Source organism: Nelumbo nucifera, chromosome 1 (genome assembly GCF_055504915.1).
Source record: "Nelumbo nucifera cultivar China Antique chromosome 1, China Antique-T2T, whole genome shotgun sequence".
Classification (NCBI taxonomy): Eukaryota; Viridiplantae; Streptophyta; class Magnoliopsida; order Proteales; family Nelumbonaceae; genus Nelumbo; species Nelumbo nucifera.
In genome coordinates this window covers 185,548,988-185,572,148 of record NC_142649.1, presented here as the reverse complement: position 1 = coordinate 185,572,148, position 23,161 = coordinate 185,548,988, and the positions used below count along the sequence as shown (strand labels likewise).

The 23,161-nt window shown below is 38.7% G+C and overlaps 3 protein-coding genes across 4 annotated transcripts; all 3 read left to right on the top strand.

Annotated features, from left to right (window-relative positions):
* Window positions 1-514: 514 nt before the first annotated feature.
* Window positions 515-6,821, top strand: LOC104596274 (cytochrome P450 734A1-like). 2 transcript variants are annotated; one of them, XM_010257354.3, is made up of 4 exons: window positions 515-832; window positions 1,231-1,460; window positions 5,414-6,031; window positions 6,159-6,821. In XM_010257354.3, the coding sequence occupies exons 1-4, from the start codon at window positions 538-540 to the stop codon at window positions 6,585-6,587; spliced, it is 1,572 nt and encodes a 523-aa protein (XP_010255656.1). In that variant the 5' UTR covers window positions 515-537; the 3' UTR covers window positions 6,588-6,821. The 2 variants fall into 2 exon arrangements, with proteins under 2 accessions (XP_010255656.1, XP_088751728.1); XM_088895602.1 differs by having other exon boundaries at window positions 1,231-1,493.
* Window positions 6,822-9,537: 2,716 nt separating this feature from the next.
* Window positions 9,538-10,098, top strand: LOC148804250 (uncharacterized). The gene has a single exon (XM_088900300.1). It carries the CDS (start codon window positions 9,538-9,540, stop codon window positions 10,096-10,098), a length of 561 nt encoding a protein of 186 aa, XP_088756426.1.
* Window positions 10,099-14,440: 4,342 nt separating this feature from the next.
* Window positions 14,441-19,904, top strand: LOC104596076 (RNase P Rpr2/Rpp21 subunit domain protein). The gene is made up of 2 exons (XM_010257093.3): window positions 14,441-15,234; window positions 18,844-19,904. Exons 1-2 carry the CDS (start codon window positions 14,957-14,959, stop codon window positions 19,496-19,498), a joined length of 933 nt encoding a protein of 310 aa, XP_010255395.1. The 5' UTR covers window positions 14,441-14,956; the 3' UTR covers window positions 19,499-19,904.
* The last annotated feature ends 3,257 nt before the right edge of the window (window positions 19,905-23,161 follow it).

Sequence of the window (23,161 nt, the reverse complement as noted above, 5' to 3'; positions counted from 1 at the left end):
GCAGAGAACTTGGTGAATAATTGACGGTGGACGATCTGTACTGGTTATGTTTGACAGATTGGGAATTGAAGAAGAGAGGAGAGAGAAGAATTGCGGTGGCAGTGAGTGAGAGAGAGAGAGAGACAGATGGAGGGAGGAGCTCTGCCGATGAAAAGAATATATATTTTTTTCATCTAATTGCCGTTAATTCCCAGTCCTATTTTTTAAGATGACGTGGCGGGTTTTTATTGGAGACACCGTATAAAAGGTGGACCGAAGGGTTCATAATATAAAACCGCCGTAGAACAAACAATGACAAATAAATAAAGACAAAAAAGTCTGAAAGAAAGGATTGAATGCTTTTTCCCGTAGGTGATTTAACCAGGACCAGGACGACTCTCACTCCTATTCGTGAATTAGATTAAATTATTAGTTACGACAGTAATGTTCCACAAAGTCAAACTCCACGATCTTAAATGAGCTTAATCCTCTCTATAAATACCCCTTTAATTTATTCATGGCTTCTGCACCAACAACATACGATAGAGAAAGGGAGAGATGGAGCCTCTTTATCAGCTACTGATCAAACCTCTTAGCTTAGCCATGACAATCCTTCTCAGCTTCGTGCTCTGGAAAGCATTCTTCATATGCTGGGTTCTGCCCACTCGAGCATATAATAAGCTCCGAAAGAGTGGTTTCGGAGGTCCCATTCCATGTTTTCCTCTGGGGAACATCAGAGAAATGACGATGACCAAGAAGAAGATTCGCTCTTCTTCACCTTCTTTGGAATACATCAGCCATGATATCTACCCAATTATTTTTCCCTATTTTTCTCAGTGGAGAGAATTACACGGTAAGTTAGCTTTCAAAAATACAACTTACTGCCATGTCTCACGAGATTGATTACTCAGGTTCTCATCTGTTGCGACCACTTTCTCAGTCTCGGCTCAGGTCTATCCTGGAGACACGATCCAATAAAAGTTGGACGCTTGCCATTTGTTTCAAATTTAAAACAGAGCACCAAACCTTTCTGGGGCTGGAGTGTTCATGTTCATGGTCAAGTACTTTGTTGCGACCCCAATACAACGTGAACACTCCAGCAATCAAATCTGAAAACGGATGGTTTCATGATTATTTGAATTACATGCAGTGGCGCTGCAACTTGGTCCTAGCATATGTGTGTTTCTGTTTTCTTCACTTTCTTTTACTTTGGTTTGGTTTTGCTTAAATTGGTTTGTTATCTTTTTGCAGGAAAAGTTTTCGTCTATTGGCTTGGCATTGAGCCATTCTTATATATTGCAGATCCTGAGTTTCTAACACAGATGTCTTCAGGCGTTATAGGCAAGAAGTGGGGAAAGCCTAATGTGTTTAAACAGGACAGGAAACCCTTGTTTGGAAATGGACTTCTTATGGTGGAAGGAGATAACTGGGTTCACCACAGGCACACTATAACACCTGTATTCTTGCCAAACAACTTGAAGGTCTCTCTCTCTCTCTCTGTTACACTCACAGAGGTAGTATACATTAAACCGTAAAAGTTTGGGCCTTTGAAAATTACGAGCCTATGATTTTTCATAGTTTTACTGAATTTGGATCTGTTCTTCACAGAATGTGCCTCACAGCATTTTCAGCTATGCATTGACAATATTTCCCTTTATTTAATGTTTTTGGTCATGGGAAGATGTTCTAATTCACAACTAATGTAATATGGGGTTGGTGTGAGGCACCCTAAGTCTAAGTGGAATTGGCATCGGTGCCCCATATATCAGCACCCCAGAACACATCCATGGATGTATTGGAAATATCTTCTAATGACAAGTGTCATGGTTCTAAACATTGACACAGGCAGATAGGCTGGTAGGCCGTATCAGCCTGTATCGATGCTTTTTTTTTTATGTTTTATTTATTTATTTTTTGAAATCGGTTTAGAGGGGCCAGTTTAAGACTCGACTATCCTCTGAATCAGTGGCTGACCCGTTAAAATCTCTATAGAGATGTGTCAAGAAGTCACCGGCATGATAAGCATTGGCCACTATGAACCGATACATGTCATTACTTTGAATCTTGACAAATACAAAAAAAAATGTTCTCAAAGGACGCCAATACAAATTCTCCTGTGTGACGAACAAAAAGTCTAGAAGCTTTTATCTAATTCATTATTTGAATTTTTATTCTACAAACAACGATCCTTTTTAAGGCATCTTTATAAGAAAAATAGAAGACACCCTATGATCATAGTTTATTATTATTGACATTGAAGATGATGGTTTTGGCCATTGAAAAGCAAAACAACAGAGACTATAGAGAAATGCATCTTGACCGTGAATTGATGTCAAATTTATCGACAGCATGTGATTTATAGGGGGAGAGAGGGCTAGTAGGGGGGCTGGAATTCAAAATTCTGCATCAATTCCCAAAGATCGTTTTACCGGTCTTTAGGGCTTTTAGTGGGGTACACGGTACACCCACATAAAAGTGCTCTCCCACACTTAACTACATGGGAAGAGCTGTAGCTCTTTTTAACCGGTCGACATGGCCATGCTCCCTTATTTCTCAAAACTTCTGTAGGCCGACATTCAGATAAGAAAAAGTTCGCGTCAAAAAGAAAAAAAAAAAGAAAAAATACTAATACAAAAAGATAAAAAAAGTTAAAAACTGTCGATCACCTCAGTGAGGCACGTGGAGGAATCAGTATTGCGGCTTGAATTTTATTTTATTTCTTTTTTTTTTTTTTTAATTCAGGCCGACATTTAACCAGTTAACCTGATTACGCGTCCTTCATTCAGAACTCAGAGCGAGTATAGAATCTGTGGACTTAGGGGTGTAAATGGATTCGATATTCAATCTTGTTTGGTTGAATTCGGATCATGCTTTTCGAATCTTCAGATTGGATTCGGATCACCCATTTGAGAAGATCCCATCTGATATATATTATATAATTATAAATAGAAATATATATAATATATATGTTATTTATTTATTTATAAATATATTTTTTATATTATATTTTTATAAATTTGTTTTATTATTTATTTTTTTATAAAAAACATGAATATATATGATAAAATAATTTACTTTATTTAAATTAGTATATTTTATTTTTTAATAATTTATTAATTTTTAAAGAAAGCAAGTCGAATCGGATCAGATCCAAATATCAACTTACCGATTGGATTCGAATTCAAATCGAATCCTATCAAATTTGATTGGATTGGGACAGATCCGACATGAACAATATTGGATTGGATTCAAATATATCCTGATTTAAATCCGATCCAATCTGTTTGTATCCCTATGTGGAATAATGGCCGGGTTTGTGTTATCAAGAGTTTGCACTATTATTATAACCAACATTTTAAACTTTGTTTCTTATGAAAATTGAATCAATTCGTAGAAATATATTGAAACTCATAAAAACGCTGTGTAGGACGACATAGGCCAATGACCTATCAGTGTTTTCAACCCGCCATTTATTTGGGTTGTTGAATAATTTGAACCATCACCTTTTGATTTTAGGTCTGATTTTCATAAAATTTAGGAAATATTATTGATTCGGTTAAAACCGTTTGATCTAGGTGGTTCAACCATTGATTTGTTTGACCCGATCATGGGTCATGGGTTAACCACTATATGGGTCCATAACTTCGTGTCCGGTTGCCCAATTAAGGGGATCTTTATGTTGATTTTAAGATTTTTTTTGAGACCTATGCATCCAAAGGCCAAAGGTGCCTTGTTCTACTATGTTTTTTTTTCAAAAAAAACCCTTTTTTAGTCTTAAATCCTAATTTTAGTATTTTTAAATAATAAATAAATAATTAAAATAATATAAATTAAACATAAATACATGTATCTGCAAACTCTGCATGTAGGATATAATTATACATTATTTTATTGATATGATACTTGTTTACATACATACATATACCCATTAATTCGTCGGTTTTTAAAACAGTTGTGACATATTAGCTTGATCACTTATCCCTCTTTTGGCATCGGCTTTAGCTCAGTAGGGGCGATGTGCTATATGTTAGACCTAATTAGTAGGTTAAGGGTTGATAATAGGGTGCACATGTGGCCCATTGGCATACAATGTCAACGTAATAATGCCAATGGGTCTATGTAGTGTACTTTGTCTTTCTCACCCACTAACCAAACAAGGTCTAACATATGTAGTACCCAATTGGGACCAAAACTGCATACTACAAATTAAATGTAGAAAAAGGTGTAGAATTGTAGAAATATATATATTTTTTCATTTGGTATTACCGTCATCCCTTAAACCCATAAATTCCTCAACCCAAGTGCAGGCGGGATTCTTTTCCAAATCTCTATTACTAGACCTTACCAACCAACCCGTTGGCACCTTATTACGAGTGCTACTTTCATGATTATTGAATAAAGCTACTGGGAAAAGCTTATCCAGAACAGAGACGCTCAACCATTTGCTTCTATGCAACGGTTCAATCAAAATGCAGAAGCCCTTCTAAATGAGTTCATCAACTATGATGTGAAAAAGATATCATACTGATCCGACATCATAAAAGTGGTGACCAATGATAAGGATTTTCATCAAAATTCATGAGGTTTTGAAAACCGGATTCAGTCGGTGCAAAATCTGTTCGAACAATTATTATTTCCTTACATTGATCGAGTTCACATATGTGCCTCACAATACATTTCCACCATGTATTGGGAACATCTCCCAATGATGATATCATTGAGACTGATAGTATTATCGGGAGATGTTCATAACACAGGGCGGAAATGTACTGTAGGACGTTGTGAGGCGCTCCCTTGTGAGGCACAGATTTGAACTCGCATTGGTCTCCCCATAAAATAAAGCAGAGTACGGAAATATTATTGATGCAAGGCTGTTGGAATGGGCACTTGATCGGTAGAAGTATATATTTTCGATATTATGCCTTTCCGACATCTTAGATTTTTCCTATATTAATATATGCATTACAGGGCCAAAATTACCTTGTTAACCATTCAAACGATTTTGACCATTTTTTACTTGTTTTATTTTTTATCTGAATGAGCCGACCATTCGACCCGGGAACCAAATCCCTGACCAATACGTTGGCGTCGGTTTTAAAAACCTTTACCTATATATACATTCCGGTGCGTCTCCGTAGCAGCTGCTACAAATACCAACACTGGATAAATTACCAAAGTTTGATCAGAATAGTTTCAATCGGATTAATGCTAAAAAGAAATATTTTCATTTTGATTGAAATTATTCAGCTGTTTTTATATATGGAATTTTAAAACCATATAATTGAATAATTAAAGCATCCAAAATTTATATCAATTCCTTCTCTCAATTATCATCTCTTTGTGACCTTTCCTTTAAGCAGTCTAATCGGAAAACCTCTAATTACCTTACGTTAGTGTTTTTGCTTTTATACTCATTAATTAACCCCACCTGCAGGCTATGGGAAGCATGATGGTGGAGTCTGCCACTAAGATGATCGACCGGTGGACTAGTCTCATCGCTTCCGGCGAGCCAGAAATCTATGTCGAGAAAGACATCATGAGAACATATTCAGAGATCATAGCTAGGGCAGCCTTCGGCGTCGACTACCGAATCAGCCAGGAAGTGTTCACGAAATTGAGAGCCATGCACCTTACTCTTTTCAAGTCGAATCGCTTGGTGGGAGTTCCCTTCAACAATATCGTATACCTCAAGCAGACCATAGAGTTGATCAAATTATCCAAGGATGTCGACCAACTGCTCTTATCGATGATAACTAATCGGAAGATGTCTGTGGTGGATGTGGATCATCCTCAACACGACTTGCTGGGATTTCTGCTGGAAGAGAAGTCCGCCGGCGATGGTCAACTAGGGAAAAAATTTTCCGATCAAGAGCTTATCGACGAGTGCAAGACGTTCTTCTTCGCCGGCCACGAAACCACGGCGTTGGCACTGACGTGGACCTTATTTCTGTTGGCCTTGCACCCAGAATGGCAAAACCAGCTGAGAGAAGAAATCAAACAAGTAGTTGGAGATAGGCCCTTGGATCCCACAATGGTTGCTCAACTAAAGAAAGTAAGCTCCGATCCTCTCCACCTGCAAATTAATGGGTTTGATTTGTAAGCTGTGTCAACTGATCATTAATAATTTTCAAAACAGAGATAGATAGCGTTTACTCATCGATATATGAACTTGACTACAGATGGGTTGGGTTATGAACGAGGTTTTACGGTTATACCCAGCGGGACCCAACAGCCAGAGGCAAGCAAGAGAAGACATTCGAGTTGGGAATTTTGTCATCCCCAACGGAACCAACATGTGGATCGACATAGTGGGAATGAACCATGATCCAGTTCTTTGGGGAGACGACGTGAACGAGTTCAGACCAGAGAGGTTTAAGGGAGACATAAATGGGGGATGCAAGTACAAAATGGGGTTCGTGCCTTTTGGGTTTGGAGGGAGAATGTGTGTGGGCAGGAACTTGGCCATGATGGAATACAAGATTGTTCTGACCCTCATCCTTACTAGTTTTTCTTTCTCCCTCTCTCCTACCTATCATCACTCTCCTACCATTATGCTCTCTCTTAGACCTGCCCATGGATTGCCACTTATACTTGAGCAACTCGTATGAGAGAATATATAGCTTAGATATGGGGCGGATGTCTATGTAATAATTAACTTGGTTCATATAGAATGTCCCCCAGCTGGTTCAGTTGGTGATGGCAAAGGGTGTAGTTACCTAGTACAATAAAACATCTTATAGAAATCAGTCTAAAGTAAATAAATTGTATTTATAGAATTGGAGAAGTTATAAAAGTGGCCAATATAATATATCATAAATTAAATTTCTTCAATATTTTTATGACATTTGGTTTAATTACATGTATATTCATTGTATTGCATTTGAAAAATAGTTTTCACGTAATACAAGGGAAAGAGCATAGCCCCCAACCTTGGTGGCAGCAGGATTTGATCCCAAGTCTCAGCCACAAACAGTTAGAGAACCTCGTAATTGAGAGAGAGAGAGATGGTTAGACCACTCTTTTTGTTGAGATTAAAAATACAAAAAAAAAAAGAAAAAACCCTAGTTTATGTTTTGTTCCTTCAATGATTTAAGGATTCCATTGCAAAGTGCCAATTGGTTGGTTGGTAAGATCTCTTGCTGGTTGTAATAGAGACTTTGGATCAAATCCTGCCTGCACCTGGGTTGGGCTGGGGGTTATGAGTTTGGAGGATGGACTACCTCGTTGTGAAGCTCTATGGAGCAAAAAACGGGTCCATTATGGTTAAGACACATGCTAACAAAAAAGGCGAGAACACAATGCTAATATAATTGAGAAGTTCTACTTGGGACATTGTCAATAACCAGAAAGCTTTAGGCTTGTTTGTAAAGAGGTAACTTTTGGATCATATTAGATTGTAGGTATAATCATTTTTTCATGATCCATGTTAAAGCCACCTCATACCACACCTAATTTTTTTATAAAAACAATGAGGTATAGCCTTGTCACCCATCACAATTGTTCCTACAATTTAAAAAGGAGCAAAAGCTTTTTAATTCAATATGTCTGACTTTATTTTGTGATTATAGCTGACAAGGATAACTTTTGGGTCTTATTATCAATAAAAATATATTTTTTAACATAATTTCGAGAATAGGGTAACTTTTTTAAAAAATATCAATAAAGGGTAGAAATAGTGTTCATCTCCTTCCTCTTCAGGCCACCGAATCCACCTCCAGTTTCCATCTTTATCTTTCTTCCTCCTCCTCCTCCTTCTTCTTCTTCCCTCCACACAGCAAAATTAATTTCATAAATTCCAAGTATCGATCTTCCTTTAAATGAAAAAAAAAAACAAAAAATTTGGAATGGGAAGCAAATCTCCATTACCCATGGATTAGGCATGAATCTTTTTCAGGTGATAGCAATGCGTGGAATTTGTCTTACAAGCTTCCCTAATTTCACTAATTAATTGGGTTGTATTTATAGAAAATAAGAGAGAAATAGAAAGTTGATGGAGTTCTCAACTCTCAGAGTTCAATAATCTACTACTGTATGTATGAAAATATATAGGTGCTCCTACTCATCCTCATCGACTCCCAAAACCCATAACTCACAGATACAGGTTCCTCTTTTCACTTAAAAATAAAAGAATAAAATCCATATTATATATATTTACCATATTTTCTTTTTAATCTGTTTGTAGGCTGCATATATCACTTAGTTAGTAAGAAAGAAAAGTGAAAAATCGTTTCCTCACAAGGAGAAACATTAACAAAGCATATATGCTGGAATTCAATAATAGTTCTTGCCTTCTTAGTACAATGATAGAGAACTATTATGTAAGATGAAAACTAATAAGATGTTTTATTAAGTGGCAACAGGATGAATAGCCATTAGCTCTTTCAAAGGTACGTGGTTTTTCATACATTTCAATTATGTAGAGCCACTACGCACCCCTGCAGTAAACCAGAGAGCACCTAGAAATTAGAATTTGGGAATCTAGAAATAGAGTAAAAGAGAAATGGTTCTCAGTTGCTTTCACTCGTTTCATTCTTTCGTTTGGTTATATCATTTACTTCCTTCACCATGTGATGGATAGATCGGAATATGTTAGGATTACAATGGATTACAATTAGGATTGAAAGTCTCTGTTGTAATTGTAATTGAATCAGGAGTCTCCGATCCTTGTATACGTAGGAGACTCTCGAGTGTATATATTTGGGTATTGTTAGTGAATAAAATACGACAGTAGAAACCAGAGAAGCTCTGGTTTTACATGGTATCAGAGCCAGGGCACTCTGGAGATCAACGGCGGCAGCAACGATCGATCAGCGGCGACTTCGAACCAGTGATCAGCGGCGACATCGGATCAGCGATCAGCGGTGACAACGTTCTGTGCTATGGTTTTTCAGTCCAGCGCTGTGTTTTTCGGATCAGCGGCGACACTTCGGTGATCATCGTCTCCTTCGGAGAACAGTGGCAACACTTCTTCTGGTTTCTAAAGTATCACTGTTCATCATCTTCTTCGGTGAACAGCGGCAGCACTTCGGACCAGTGATCAGCGGCGACAACGTTCTGCGCTGTGCTTTTCAGTCCGGCGCTGTGTTTTCGGACCGGCGGCGGCACTTCGGTGATCATTGTCTCCTTCGGTGAACAGTGGTGGCACTTCGGTGATCATTATCTCCTTCGGTGAACAGCGGCGGCACTTCGGTGATCATTGTCTCCTTCGGTGAACAGCGGCGGCACTTCTTCTGGTTTCTAAAGTATCACTGTTCATCATCTCATTTGGTGAACAGCGGCGACAACGTTCTGAGCTGTGTTTTTCAGTCCAGCGCTGTGTTTTTTCACAGACCAAATCAGTGCGGCACTGTGATTTTTCGCAGAGTTCTTCCGGCGAATCAACGTTCTGCAGCAGTTTCTCTTCAGCGGCACCAACACTATACTCGACATGGCTGAAAACAAGGATCAAGGCGGCAGTCAATGTCCAAGGAATGTGATCTCACCCTATCTTCTATCAACCAATGACAATCCAGGGAGCGTTATCACACAGATCCAACTTAGAGGTGACAACTATGATGAATGGGCTCGAGCAATAAGAACGGCGCTGTGAGCCAAGAAGAAATTCGGCTTCATCGATGGATCGATGAACAACCTTCGGAAGATTCATTGGAATTAGAAGATTGGTGGATGGTGAATTCCATGCTTGTGTCATGGATTCTGAATATGATTGAACCAAATTTACGTTCAACCGTAACATACACAGAGATTGTGAAGACACTCTGGGATGACATAAAGGAGCGATTTTCTGTTGGTAATGGACCACGAGTCCAACAACTCAAATCCGAGTTGGCGAATTGCCAACAAAGAGGTATGACAATTCTGAATTACTATGGCAAACTCAAGATGATATGGGAGGAATTGGGAAATTATGAGCAATATCCCACTTGTCAATGTGGCAAGTGCACCTGCGACATAAGCAGGGCGTGGGATAAGAAGCTAGATGAAGAGAAACTTCATCAATTTTTGATGGGACTAGATGACACGGTCTATGGAGGTGTGCGTTCGCATATACTGAGTACGGAACCCTTGCCAAATTTGAATCGAGCCTATGCCATAGTGGTTCAAGAAGAGCAAGTTTAGACTATGACGCGCGCAAAGGAAGAGAAAGCTGAAGCTGTGGCCTTCGCAGCCCACACAGGAAAGAGGCAAAGCGAAGGCAGAGACAAGAACACAGTATGTACTCACTGCAACAAGACAGGCCACGATGTAGAGTCTTGTTTCCAACTGATCAGCTACCCTGAATGGTGGGGTGATCAGCCGAAAAATAATACCCGTGGAATAGGCCGAGGGCGTGGTGGACAGAAACAACGAACAGGGGCAGGAGGAAAAGGTCGTGACAGCCAAGCTAAGGCCAATACAGCCAAAGCCTCTGCGCAAGGCAATACGTCTCAAGGAGAATCAATCGATGTAGCCAAGACCGAGTTAAATGGACTGAGCAGTGAGCAGTGGAACATGTTACTCAACCTTTTGAACACACAAAAAGAAGGGAGTCAACGACTAAGAGGAAAGCAAAAATTGTCAGAATAGATAATAGACACAGGGGCCTCTCATCATATGATAGGAAACCTCGAGTCGATGAGAGACATAAAGAATATCATTCCGTGCTCTGTCGGGTTGCCAGACGGGAAAGCGACGATAGTAGAAAAAGAAGGCACAATTGCACTGGACGATCACTTGAAACTGACTAGTGTTTTATATGTGCCTAGTTTGAATTGCAATTTACTTTCTGTATCACAATTAATTGAGGAATCAAATTGTATTGTCCAGTTCACTAACAAATTCTGTGTGATATAGGACCGCACTACGAGGATGCTGATTGGAGCGGGTGAGCAGCGAGAGGGACTTTATTATTTCCGGAGCATTGCATCAGCAAGAGCAATGAAGACTATAGAGAGCAGAACGTCAGATATTTGGCATCAAAGGTTGGGGCATCCTTTTTATAGAATTATTAAATTGCTACCTTTTCGTACTAAGCATACTGGCAATATTAAGGGTTGTGATGTATGCTTCTGAGCTAAAAAATGTCGGGAAGAGTTTGTTCCTAGTAATAATAAAGCATCCGATATTTTTGAGTTAATTCATTGTGATTTGTGGGTTCTTATAGAACTGCAGCTTCCTGTGGTGCACATTATTTCTTGACCATAGTGGACGATTTTTCTAGAGGCATTTGGATTTATCTTCTGATTGATAAGAAGGAAGTGGGACGAGTCCTTCGAAATTTTTTTGCTATGGTTCAAAGGCAATTTAACAAACCTGTCAAGGTGATCCGTACTAACAATGGGACTGAGTTTGTCTGCTTTGCTGGTTATTTTGCTAAAGGTGGGATTATTCATCAAACCACTTGTGTCGGGACCTCTCAACAAAACGGGAGGGTTGAACGCAAGCACCGCCACATACTCAATGTTGCCTGAGCCTTGCGCTTTCAAGCTAACTTGCCTATTGGTTTTTTGGGGGAATGTGTCTTGACCGCATGTTATCTGATCAATCGGACACCGTCCATTCTGTTAAAGGGAAAGACTCCCCATGAAATGTTATTTGGGCGACCTCCTTCTTATGATATTGTGCGAGTCTTTGGTTGCTTAGCATATGCGCACAATCCTGGTCATAGTGGGGATAAATTTGTTAGTTGAAGCAGACAGTGTGTTTTTGTCGGGTATCCTTTTGGGAAGAAAGGATGAAGCTTATATGATTTAGAGTCCGACATGTTCTTTGCTTCCAGAGATGTTTCTTTCTTTGAGCATGAATTCCCGTATGAACACAAAGAGGATGCATAGCCGAACAAAGCACAAGATGTGGAATAAGTGGGACAAATAAGGTGTACATCCACTTCTTCACCTGGACTTGCAAATGGCAAGACGGAGACTAACCAGCAAGATGAACTCGCAGAAGAAGGAATCCGTGTAGAAGAAGGAACCCACGTGGACCCGAATACCAATGCACCCTTGCATCCTTCTGACATCACCACAGAAAATGCAAGCGAAGACAGACCTGACGTTAGGGGGGGTGGCAATGTTGAGCAACAACAGCACTCTGATACTCATTTGGGGCCTGGGCATCGATAGAAACAGCAGTCCACAAGGCTAAGAGATTATGTGCTTCACACCACACAGCACTTGAGTCCCTCTTCGCGTCCCTTTGCAAGTTCACTCGGCCAATCACATTCTGCAGGTAGTCCTTACCCCATAGATAACTATGTGAATTGTAACAAATTTTCTTGTTGACATCGTGCTTTCTTGGCAGCTATCACTATAGAAGTTGAACCCACTTCTTTTGCTGAAGCCGTAAAGGATGAAAAATGGAGGGATGCTATGCAGAAATAAATACAGGCACTTGAAAATAATCAGACATGGACTGTTGAGCCTTTGCCATCAGGAAAATGAGCCATAGGATGCAAATGGGTTTATCGAATCAAGTATAACGCTGATGGGACAGTGGAAAGATACAAAGCTCGTCTCGTGGTTTTTGGAAACAAGCAAGTTGAGGGAATTGATTATAATAAAACTTTTGCCCCAATTGCAAAAATGGTTACTGTCTGTACCTTCCTTGCAGTCGTAGCAGCTAGAAATTAGGAGCTTCATCAAATGGACGTATATAACACATTCTTGCATGGTGATCTACATGAGGAAGTCTACATGCGAATGCCTCTTGGTTTTAAGTTAGATAAACCAGGTATGGTGTGTCGGTTGCGAAAATCTCTGTACGGCTTGAAACAAGCGCCGAGATGTTGGTTTGCTAAATTAACCGCAGCCTTGAAGACATATGGGTTTTAGGAATCATGTTCAGATTACTCCCTCTTCACCTTTCGTCAGGACAAGGTGCATGTGCTTGTTCTCGTATATGTGGACGATATTATCGTGTCAGGTAATGATCGTATGGCAATTCAAGTCTTCAAGAAATATTTGAGTGACTGCTTCCATATGAAAGACTTGGGATCATTGAAATATTTTTTGGGCATTGAAGTTGCCCGAAACTCAACATGAATTTTTCTGTCACAACGAAAGTATGCTTTGGATATTATCTCTGAAGTTGAATTACTTGGTGCAAAACCTACTTATTTTCCTCTGGAGCAGAATCACAATCTCGCCTTGACAGACGGGGCCCTCTTATCTAATCCTGAGCAATACAGACGCTTGGTGGGGAGACTTATTTATCTCTCAGCAACGCGTCCAGAGTTGTCTTATTGTATGCATGTTCTGTCCCAATTCATGCAACAGCCACAAAAAAGACATTGGGAGGCTGCGTTGCGAGTGGTGTGCTACTTGAAAGGAAATCCTGGTCAAGGAATTCTCTTGCGTTCAGATTGTGATTTGCAGTTATATGCATGGTGTGATTCAGATTGGGCGAACTGCCCTTTGTCCCGACGTTCTCTGTCTGGGTGGTTTGTTATGCTTGGAAAATCATCGATTTCCTGGAAAACTAAGAAACAACACATTGTGGCTCGTTCTTCAGTGGATTTAGAGTATTAGTCTATGCCATGACCACATGTGAATTGAAATGGCTGAAGGGATTGTTATTGGCTCTTGGAGTTACGCATTCAAACCCAATGCGATTATGTTGTGATAGTCAAGCAGCTTTGCATATTGCCGCAAACCCAGTGTTTCATGAGCGTACGAAACATATTGAAGTCGATTGCCATTTTGTACGGGATGAGATTCAAAATGGTTGCATACATCCTGCTTATGTGTCGACTACCGTTTAACTGTCTGACATTTTTACAAAGGCATTGGGTCACAAAGAATTTGAGTACTTTCTCTGCAAGTTGGACATTCACAATCTGCATGCTCCAACTTGAGGGAGGTGTTAGGATTACAATGGATTGCAATTAGGATTGAAAGTCTATGTTGTAATTGTAATTGAATCAGTTGTATACGTAGGAGAGTCTCGAGTGTATATATTTGGGTATTGTTAGTGAATAAAATACGACAATAGAAACCAGAGAAGCTCTGGTTTTACAATCTGAAACTAGTTGTTTTCCTTGGGATCTATTAGATTTAGAAGAACCACCCCCGGTTGCTTGTTTGTGATCTCAACGACTAGAGCTGGACGTTGGTGGTTGTTGCTTGTTCGGCTGAATGTGAGAGAAGTGGGATACAATGCTGGAGAGAAATGAAAATAAAAAAAGGATGGAGGTGGGTTGGTGCCTAAACACCGTTAGAATTGAGATCGGCGATAGGCACAGTTCCACGAGTCTCGGCGGCCTCTACTTAAAAGAGGCTGGGGAGAAAGTGTGGTGTTTTCAGGAGGTTGGGAGGTTCTATAAGAGAGATTTGGCAACTTTTGTGCCTGTCGATGCATGAAGTCATGAAGACTGATCGAAAGAAAAGAAAGAAAAAAATAATCCAAATAGAAGAAGAAATAAGAAGTTGATGAAGAAAGAAGAGGAAGAAGAAGGAGGAGGAGGGTGAGGGTGAGGAAAGAGAAAGATACCGGAGGTGGAGAGATTTGTTCCGTGGTCTCTTTTTTTTTATATTTTAAGAAATTATGTTAAAAAATTATTTTTATTGATAATAAGACTCAAAATTTATTTTTATTTATTAAAATCTTTTTTAATTTTTTTAAAACAAAAAATTGTACATCAACAAATAATAATAATAATAATAATAATAATAATAATAATAATAATAATAATAATGAATCGGTGCCCGCTTGGACTGTTTATGAATCGGTGCCCGTTTGGTAGGGCTTTCTCGCAGTGGCTTCTGCGTTGCAAGGTAGGCTATACAAGGAAAGCCAAGAAGATTAGAAACCCCTACTAGCGCAATCTTTCTTCCCAGATTCCGACCCGAGGCGAGAAAGGAATCCCTTGAAGTCCAAACTCCCTTTGCTTATTACGTGTTGAACTAGAACGTGCAGCTTGGAACCCAACAAATAGGACGTCAGTTGCCTGTAGTGTGTTCGATTAAATTCCCAGGAGGCATAACGGAACAGAGATAAGGAAATGAATAAGAAACAAGGAAAGAAACATGGATTAGCTCCAACTTCTGGGCATCTAGGTGCAATAACAATCAGAGAGGAAAGCAGCGGTAGAAAGCTTAACAAAGGGGGTTCCAACAATGCCAAATCTATATTGAAAAGGGAGCATCTGCAGAAGTTGGCTTTATGGACTGGCGGGGAAGCTGCGATCCCTTCATTGGGTGCCTTTTTTGGGCACCGATTGGCTGCTTGGGGGGAGGCCATGGGGACGCCGCTCGAGTCATCGCTGTTTCCTTGCCAGAGGTAAGACATTGTTTTCGTTTTTGGCTTACAGAACTGAGTAATCTCCCTCTCATGGTAATTAGATAAAGAAAATCAAATTGATTGGAATGGGTCCTATATGTGTAGAGTTTGTGTGTGAAGTTCATATACTTTTCTAGTTGTAGAGTCTGTATATTCAATTAGTTGTTGTAGTGACAATTGTTTGAATTTTATATGGAGGTGGTTTCGTTGGTACAATTTGGTTATGTTTATCTATCGTATTTCGTTGTTGGTAACCATTACCTCGCAGCTTAATCCAATCAATTTCTTCAAGATATTTGTTTGGAAGTATGTTTCTTTCTTTTCCCCCTTTTTCTTGTTTGTTTTGTAACTTTTGTACGTTGCAATTGGAGTGCTTCCTTAAGCCAGTTGAATACTCTAGGTACTCAGGGAAATCATTCTTACTACTTAGTACAATTGTTAAGTACTAGATAGTTTGGGTGTTGGGAGCATGTAGGTTCTCTAATAAGTGACTTGTCGCCATATTTATCAATTTTGTCTTTATTGGTTTTCATGATTTTCCTAAATAAAAGAAAATACAGAAACCTTCAAGTGCAGATGATATTTCAATGTCTGAGGTTAAATCTCTTTAGGATCTGCGTATACTAAAATCTCTTCAAGTAGACCTCATTACTGTTGAAAGACTGAGCCGTGGAGGCTTCTCACATCCTCAATGAAATAGTAGACATTTCAGCTTCCTTAACTTGCAGATTCAGATGGATTCCTAGATCTCTACTGCAGCTTTCCTAGCTAAGTCAGGATGGGAAAGGACTTTTTTACATGCTTGATTGGACTTTTTCTTTCTTTCTTTTTTTTTTCATCTCATCATCTCATGTGCATCCCCCGGTCCCCCCTCCTTTTTCTTATCATTTTTATATGATATTCTCTTAGTCCCTATATTTTACTAACTATTTATCTGTTTTCTTCACAGCAAAAATACATAAGTAGTGTATTTTAACAAAATTTGCTATGAAAAGTGTTGTAAAATTTAAACCATTTGTAAGCAGGGTGGTAAGGCAATAAGGGATGGTCTCCTTGAATGACAGAGGATGACCAGGGGTCTATGAGAGTAGGGATCTAAAGGAAGCTTTGTGGGGAAAAGAGTAGCAAGGAAGTGGGAGGTAGAGAACTTAGAAGGCTAGGAGGCAAGGATTCTTGAGATTGATCTCGTGCACGGGCCTTCGAGTCTCCCCCTTTTATAGAGAGGCCACCAAAGCTATAACGAGAAGCATACAAATAAGGATTTTTCTCGTTGGGAAGGTAGATCACGATTCTTTGGTCTTTAACGAGTAAGCTTTACTGGGGTTTCGCCACGTGTCCAGTGAGGATCTTCTGGGATAAGGATTCCCTCTTCCCTTAAGATTCTCACGTGGTACGTCTTGGCTACGGCCCTTTTCAAGCTTGCTTGTTGTCACATGTTAGGAACAAGGCTCTTAGGATGGTGACATGGCTGGCTATGACGAGGTGAGTCGTCACTGCCTTTCGCAGCTGACCATGAGACAAACTCCATAGGCCATCGCAGGTGTAAGTGATCGTGTTTGTCATTTTGGAATGATTCTCTGTCATCACAAAGGTCTGTGATTTTGTTCAATTGTCGAGTTCGTCAACTAATACAATGTTCATCGCAGGTGTTCTGGTAGTTCCTTTTGTGCCATCGCAGCTCTCATCGCAAGATTAATTCTTCGTGTATTCATAATTTGTGATCCTCATCACAATCTCTATGATGCTAATCTACATGTAATTACACCATTCATTTAGTTCAGTAGTATATAAGTATAATAAAGGATAAATAGCTTAACTATTAAAGCTAAAAGCATGATAGCAGCATATTGGAGAGGATAGCTATTCTTGTATTTGTAGCTGCATTCTAGTCACTGGATTTTGAAAACAAGTGTCATATCCACTTTTTCATTATTGATATCCATATCTCAAATTGCTTCTTCTTAAATGAAGACATTTCCATTTTGAGAAAGCTATTATCAAATAACACCATACTACTAATTTCCCTTCTCTATCTTTCAGGTTGATATTTGCTTGAAGAAGACAACTATATGGTGCATAGCCACTATACTTCTCACCCCTCTAAAACTCAGAAAATGAAGTCACAAAGCTCAACCCATTGTGTAATTGGTCAACAAACTGCATTTTAGACAATTAGATTCTCACTTTGGATTCAGTTTGGGGTTCCAAAGGTTGAATTCTGGCTTAGGAGAAAGTGTTGTAAGATACACTAATAGTTGTCTCATTGAATTGAATAAAAACGAGGTAACTATTTGTGGGAGTGGGTTAGTGGGCATGTCAAGCCTATGGTTTCAGGTTCAAGGTGAGCCCTTAATATTATGGCTCATAGCTCAAAAGATGTCATATGCTTCAGATCTTAATGTGCCTCTTATGTTAAGGAAATGCCCTTCATACACTAGTTGAAATTAGGGATTTCTATTACAAGCTTGAGATTAAAACATTAGGTTCTTTTATTTTACTTTTCTAATTTCTGAATTTGAATAATCTGTTTGACAGGTTTAAGGTCTATAAAACCCTTTTAAAGATCTTTTTTGCACATCGGAGTTTTTCTAATAAAAGTGAAGGATTATAAAAAAAACAATAGAAAAAACCACCAAGGCAGACTAGGCAGTCCCCCATGGCATCATCAGTGTGTTTGTCACTTTGTCTTACTAACTAAATATTAATATCTTGTTTTCTCAAGAAAGAGTTCATATATGTCCAATAAAAAATTACTACATTAGAGTGCAGCTATACTAGACTTGTGACCAATAAAGCTAGTCTAAAAAGGCTATTAGCCAATGTTAGTTCCAACTATCTGGGGCCTTGCGAGGGGTATGTTGGGGATTATTGTCTCTGTGCAAGCATATAAAATGTTGTACCTATTTATTCTGTCTCAATTTCAGTAATGTGTTATGTTTGTGGAGCTCATAAGCCAGGGTATATTTCTGGGGTGATATAGAGTTTTGCTGTTGTTGATCAGAACAACATAGAGAGTCATACATATTCATGATTGTCAGATAGACTGGAGAGGACTGGTGTGGAAGAATTGAAGCTTATGTCTAAGAAATACATGTGAATTACCTTAAGTATTTCTTATTTTCTTTTAAGGGGGCATTATTTGGGCTAATGGTAAAATCTCGGGCTGACAATCATGTAGGTTTGAATCTGAGAGCAGCCACTACGTGTAAAAAAGGTTAGGTCTGTATTCAGTCCACCTCTCCTAAGACCCCAGACAGCTGGGACCAACATTGTGTAATGGCATTTTACTATTAAGTTTTTTAAGGGTTATGACTATATTCTTCTTTGGTAGTACCTTTTTGTTAATCCTTGGAGCCCTTGGGTACATAACTTTAGCCATAATATTTTTTGGTTGGGTGATGGAATCTATCATCTAGTAAGAAGATATGTATAATCTATATGGATCTAGCAACTTCAAAGACCTAAGATGCATTGAATGTCCATTTAAATATGCCACTCTGTCCTTTAATGAGCAGTCAACTATATACAAAACAAGTAGAAGAAATGAAACTTCTTATATTTCTGTATGAACTGTAATGGATCTGACTGCTTCTTATGATTGTTATGCAGATGCGAATCAATTCTTCAGCCTGGCTATAACTGCACAGTGCGAATTGAAAAGAACCGTGCCAAGTTGCGGAAACAAAATCACAAGAAATTGAACATTCCCACACAGAACAATGTGGTTTATACATGTAAGTTCTGTTCACACCGCAACCTGAAAAGAGGGACCCCAAAAGGTTACATGAAAGAGATATGTGCTTCTAAACCAAAACCAGCTTCAAAATTGAAACCTGGGAGCTCCAATCAGAAGGTTGTCACCTCTAAAAGCATGGAAAAAAGAGGAGCTATTAAAATGTTGGATGAAATAAACTCTTCTAAAACGAAATCCATCTTAGAATCAAATTCCAATGGTCCCACAACTCTTTCAGAAACAATGGGAGAGGTTTCCCAAGAGAACAGTCCACCAACTCCTTTGGTGGGAACTCGTACTCTCTTGTTGGAGGGAAAGGCAAAGAGGAGAAGGCAGAACCGTGCAGGATCTAACAAGGCAATAGAAACTGAAAGCAACTCTGCAGCCATGAGTGCTGGGAGTGTAGTCTCTGCAGGTGGTTCAAGTAAGAGGAAGAGAAGATCTTGGTGTAGTCTCAAGGAGATTGCCGAGAGCAGTGAACGAGAAAGCACTCAAAATATTGCTAATTTAAAGATCCCATTCTTTTTATGAAGGTTGATTCTGTTTACAACGGGTATACATGGGAGAAAAAGAAGATTTGGAGAGATCACACAAGTGGAGAAAAGCAATCCCTTTGGAAAATTTTCAAGGTTATCATCACTGTGCACAAGTTATTAGCTTAGAGCAAAAGGAAACATGAAATGTAATCTTTCAGAATTCAGAGAGAGCATTGGCCGAGCATCTGACCTGCGTGGGCCTAATAACTCAGTTTTGATACCCGAAATGGAAATTAGCAGCCAAACCCCCGACATGGCTTGGGAGGTTCTTAAGTTGCAATTTTGATTTGTCAAGTTTGTTAGAAGGCTTTATTTTATAGATAAGAAAATGAGTTATCATATTTGATTATTTAATTCAAATGTGGAGGTATGAGAATGACCTCCCAGATATCATTGTCTTGAATATTAATTGTCTCATGACATTTTTTTGAAACCTACCAAAAAAAAATCAAATGCCACTTAAAAAGGCGCATTTTAAGCATAGGTATTTTTAACCTCTGGTCATTAAAGCTAAAATGAAATGATAAATCTAGAGTTAGGATTGGGTTCCTACTGATTGGTCAAAGTTCTTCCCCTATTATGCCTTTACGGCATATTGAATTAACATAAAACTGAACTCTTTACTTCATTTTGAAATTACCATAAAAATAAACTCCTTAATCATGGTTTTAAAAACCGACCCGGAAATGAAATCACTTTGACCGCCAACCAATTCTTGAGACAAATGATCTGATCGTCTGATTCAAACCCTGGTTAGATGGGTTTGGGATTCAAAACCAGACCTGGATTAATGACCAGTTCCCAGATCAATCAATCCAACCGTCAAGTCTGGTCTGATTTTGAAAACCGTTCTCTTAGGCTGTGTTTGGTTTGAAGGAAAGGAAGGGAAATTTTGGAATATTCCAAAAGATTCCAAATCTTCCCTTTCTTGGTTTGATCATAAATGAAGAAAAGGAAGGAAAATGGGAGGATTTAAAATCATGAAAATGAGGAAGCGGGATCCTTCCATTTCGGTCGGAAACCACTTCCCTCAAAAATGAAAGTAAATGTGAGAAAAAAAATCAAAAGCCTCTCCTTCCATCGAGATTTTCATGTTCTGAAGAAACAACGGTATAGCAAATCAATTTATCAAATTCCAGCAACTAGAAGTGAAAAGCAGTGATAAATTCGAATCTGAAACTTGCGGTTTCATCTGGTTCAAATAGTAAATCAATTTATCAAATTCCAGCAACTAGAAGTGAAAAGAAGAGATAAATTCGAATCTGAAACTTGCGGTTTCATCTGGTTCGAATCTGAACCTCTCTTCTTCTTCTTCTTCTTCTTCTCTAATGCGTATAGAGAGTTTTGCATATGTTTATTACTTATGTTACTCTTCTGTAGTGCCTGGAAGTTTGCATCTGCTTGGTTGTAATTATAATTATCAGTTCCTTCAATTGTGTTCTGTTGCTGACATGCTTTTGAGAGTTCATGGGGATATCAAGTTGTTAGCTTGGTGTTTGGTTCCACTGGATCATTTGTGTTGATGGCAGCTCAATGTGCAAATCCTGTTTACGGTTGCTACCTGTAACTATAAGAATTCTAGGGAATTTAATATTTGCATATGCTGACTCATCACGAACATCATCTACTGTGGTTGATATATGATATTACTGAGAAGTGAACTTTAGAGAGTTGATAGGATAACAACCTTTTATAGGGGAAACCCACATGGATGAACGAACTCCTTAGACTAAGATGCTAAGATGCCAAATACATACAAAGATGTAGTAAGATGGGCAAATGATATAGCTTCCTCTTAAATCTCAAGTCGTCTTTTTGCCAAGGATATCTCCATTAAAATGTTGATGCCTTGTCCTGTAATTTTGATCTCATTATGCTGTGGTTCTCATTTGATATGTTAGTATCTTGTTTTAGTTTAGCCAATTATTTTTTTCTCTGGCCCACTGGTTACCAAATTGTATTGATCACAGAACCAAGAGAGTATTTGTTTGGCCACCATAGATTTCTTATGCCCAACTCCATAGGGTTTATTGAATGACCATATATAATTGTACTCCATAGGATTTAATAAATAATGACCTTATATGATTGTACTTTATAAATTCCAAAATGTATAAAAATCTATTGAGTTCACAAAATAATAATATGTAGAAGGATACAGTTAATCAATATCCAGCAATCGTCTTTCGGTGCACATTTTATCACTAGCATCTTTCATAGTGAATGTTTTGCTCTTGATTCTAGTGATATGGCACATAATGCATAAACTTATTTCTGTTGAAAGTGTTGTTTCCTCCGTATTAAGGTTTGGGATTTTAATTGATTTTGAACTCTGGGACAAAATCAGCATTTGTGTATTTTGATGATGTTTTAATCTAAGCATTTGAGACTCTTCTTAGGAATGAACAATAACTTGGTGCTTCAAACTTTCAGAGGAATAAACAATAGCTTGGTGTTCCAGACCTTTGAATCTTTTAAAGGGATAAGTCAAACCAAGCGTTTTGTCTCCTTGCATTTTCATCTCTACATGTCAATTGTGACTTGGTGTAGAATACCTGGTCTAATTGGTTGATGCATGGTCTGCACATTTTATTCTGAGAAAGTTGACTTACCTATTGTTTTTAGTCCTAGTGCTGGTTTTTGGTTCATTCATTTGTCATATGATTGATGGTTTGCTTTACTTGAGATATCCAGTGTTCAAGGGGCTCATGGTGTGACTAGGTTGACAATAAATGTATCTTACAAACTGATAAAAAGCAATGCATGCGTCCTTAACTTGTCGCTAAATTCATCTTCATCTATAGGAAATCATGCTTTGTAAATATCTACTATATTTGTGTTGTGTAATATGGAGTGATGCTTGTCTTTCTACCTCTTTTGTTGATGTTATGCCTAAAAGTTGGTAGTTAAGATTTAGTTCCTCGATGTTGTCATGGTATGTGAAAGTGTTCTTATGTTTGGGCTTCTCCTAAGTTGTTCTACAAGGTTATCAGTTTACTGGTTCTGAGGATTCAGACCTTTGGTTGTGATTTGAATACTATTTCTTTACCACTTTCACATTATGTTGGTGGCTATAATCCTAGTCTTCTGTGATTTGTGAGTTGTCCATTTGTTTACATTGTTACCACTATCTGTTTGTTGTGTTTTTAACCCATCCTTTGTGACGTTTAGGAGGACTTGCTATTTTATCTTTATCTCAGCATTAAAAGTAGGGTGGGACTTTTCTCTGAGCAACTGGCGGATGAGGTCTGTCCATATGGTATGATGGGAAAATATTTGAGCATTAACAGAGACTACTCTACCAAAAAATTTATTTAATGGTATTGTTCGATACTCATGCAACCATATCATTTATAGGGTTGCCAATGGGTTTGGGCAGACCCAAGACCCAACTGGACTAGCCTAAGACCTCATTAAATTCAAGTATGACAGATCATCCAACTCCAGAATATAAGGAGTTTTCTGTTTCATCAGTATATCATTGAACTGGGACTCGGTGCTTGGTCAAAACCAAACAAGGACTTAATAGCCACATCATTGTACTCGTGTAGCTATATTATTTACTTCCCACCTTAGATATGGCAAGGACTTTAACAGGTCTTTGCCTGAAAGACAGAAGATGGCCTAGCAAGAAGATGCCCTGTGTTCAGTCTAACTT

Excerpts from the sequence above, each read along its gene's own strand:
- LOC104596274 (XM_088895602.1), top strand. The coding sequence starts at position 538 with ATGGAGCCTCTTTATCAGCTACTGATCAAACCTCTTAGCTTAGCCATG. Across the intron at positions 833-1,230 it reads TCAGTGGAGAGAATTACACG|GAAAAGTTTTCGTCTATTGG; the intron begins GTAAGTTAGCTT and ends ATCTTTTTGCAG. Across the intron at positions 1,494-5,413 it reads TCTCTGTTACACTCACAGAG|GCTATGGGAAGCATGATGGT; the intron begins GTAGTATACATT and ends CCCCACCTGCAG.
- LOC148804250 (XM_088900300.1), top strand. The coding sequence starts at position 9,538 with ATGGGCTCGAGCAATAAGAACGGCGCTGTGAGCCAAGAAGAAATTCGG.
- LOC104596076 (XM_010257093.3), top strand. The coding sequence starts at position 14,957 with ATGAATAAGAAACAAGGAAAGAAACATGGATTAGCTCCAACTTCTGGG. Across the intron at positions 15,235-18,843 it reads TCGCTGTTTCCTTGCCAGAG|ATGCGAATCAATTCTTCAGC; the intron begins GTAAGACATTGT and ends ATTGTTATGCAG.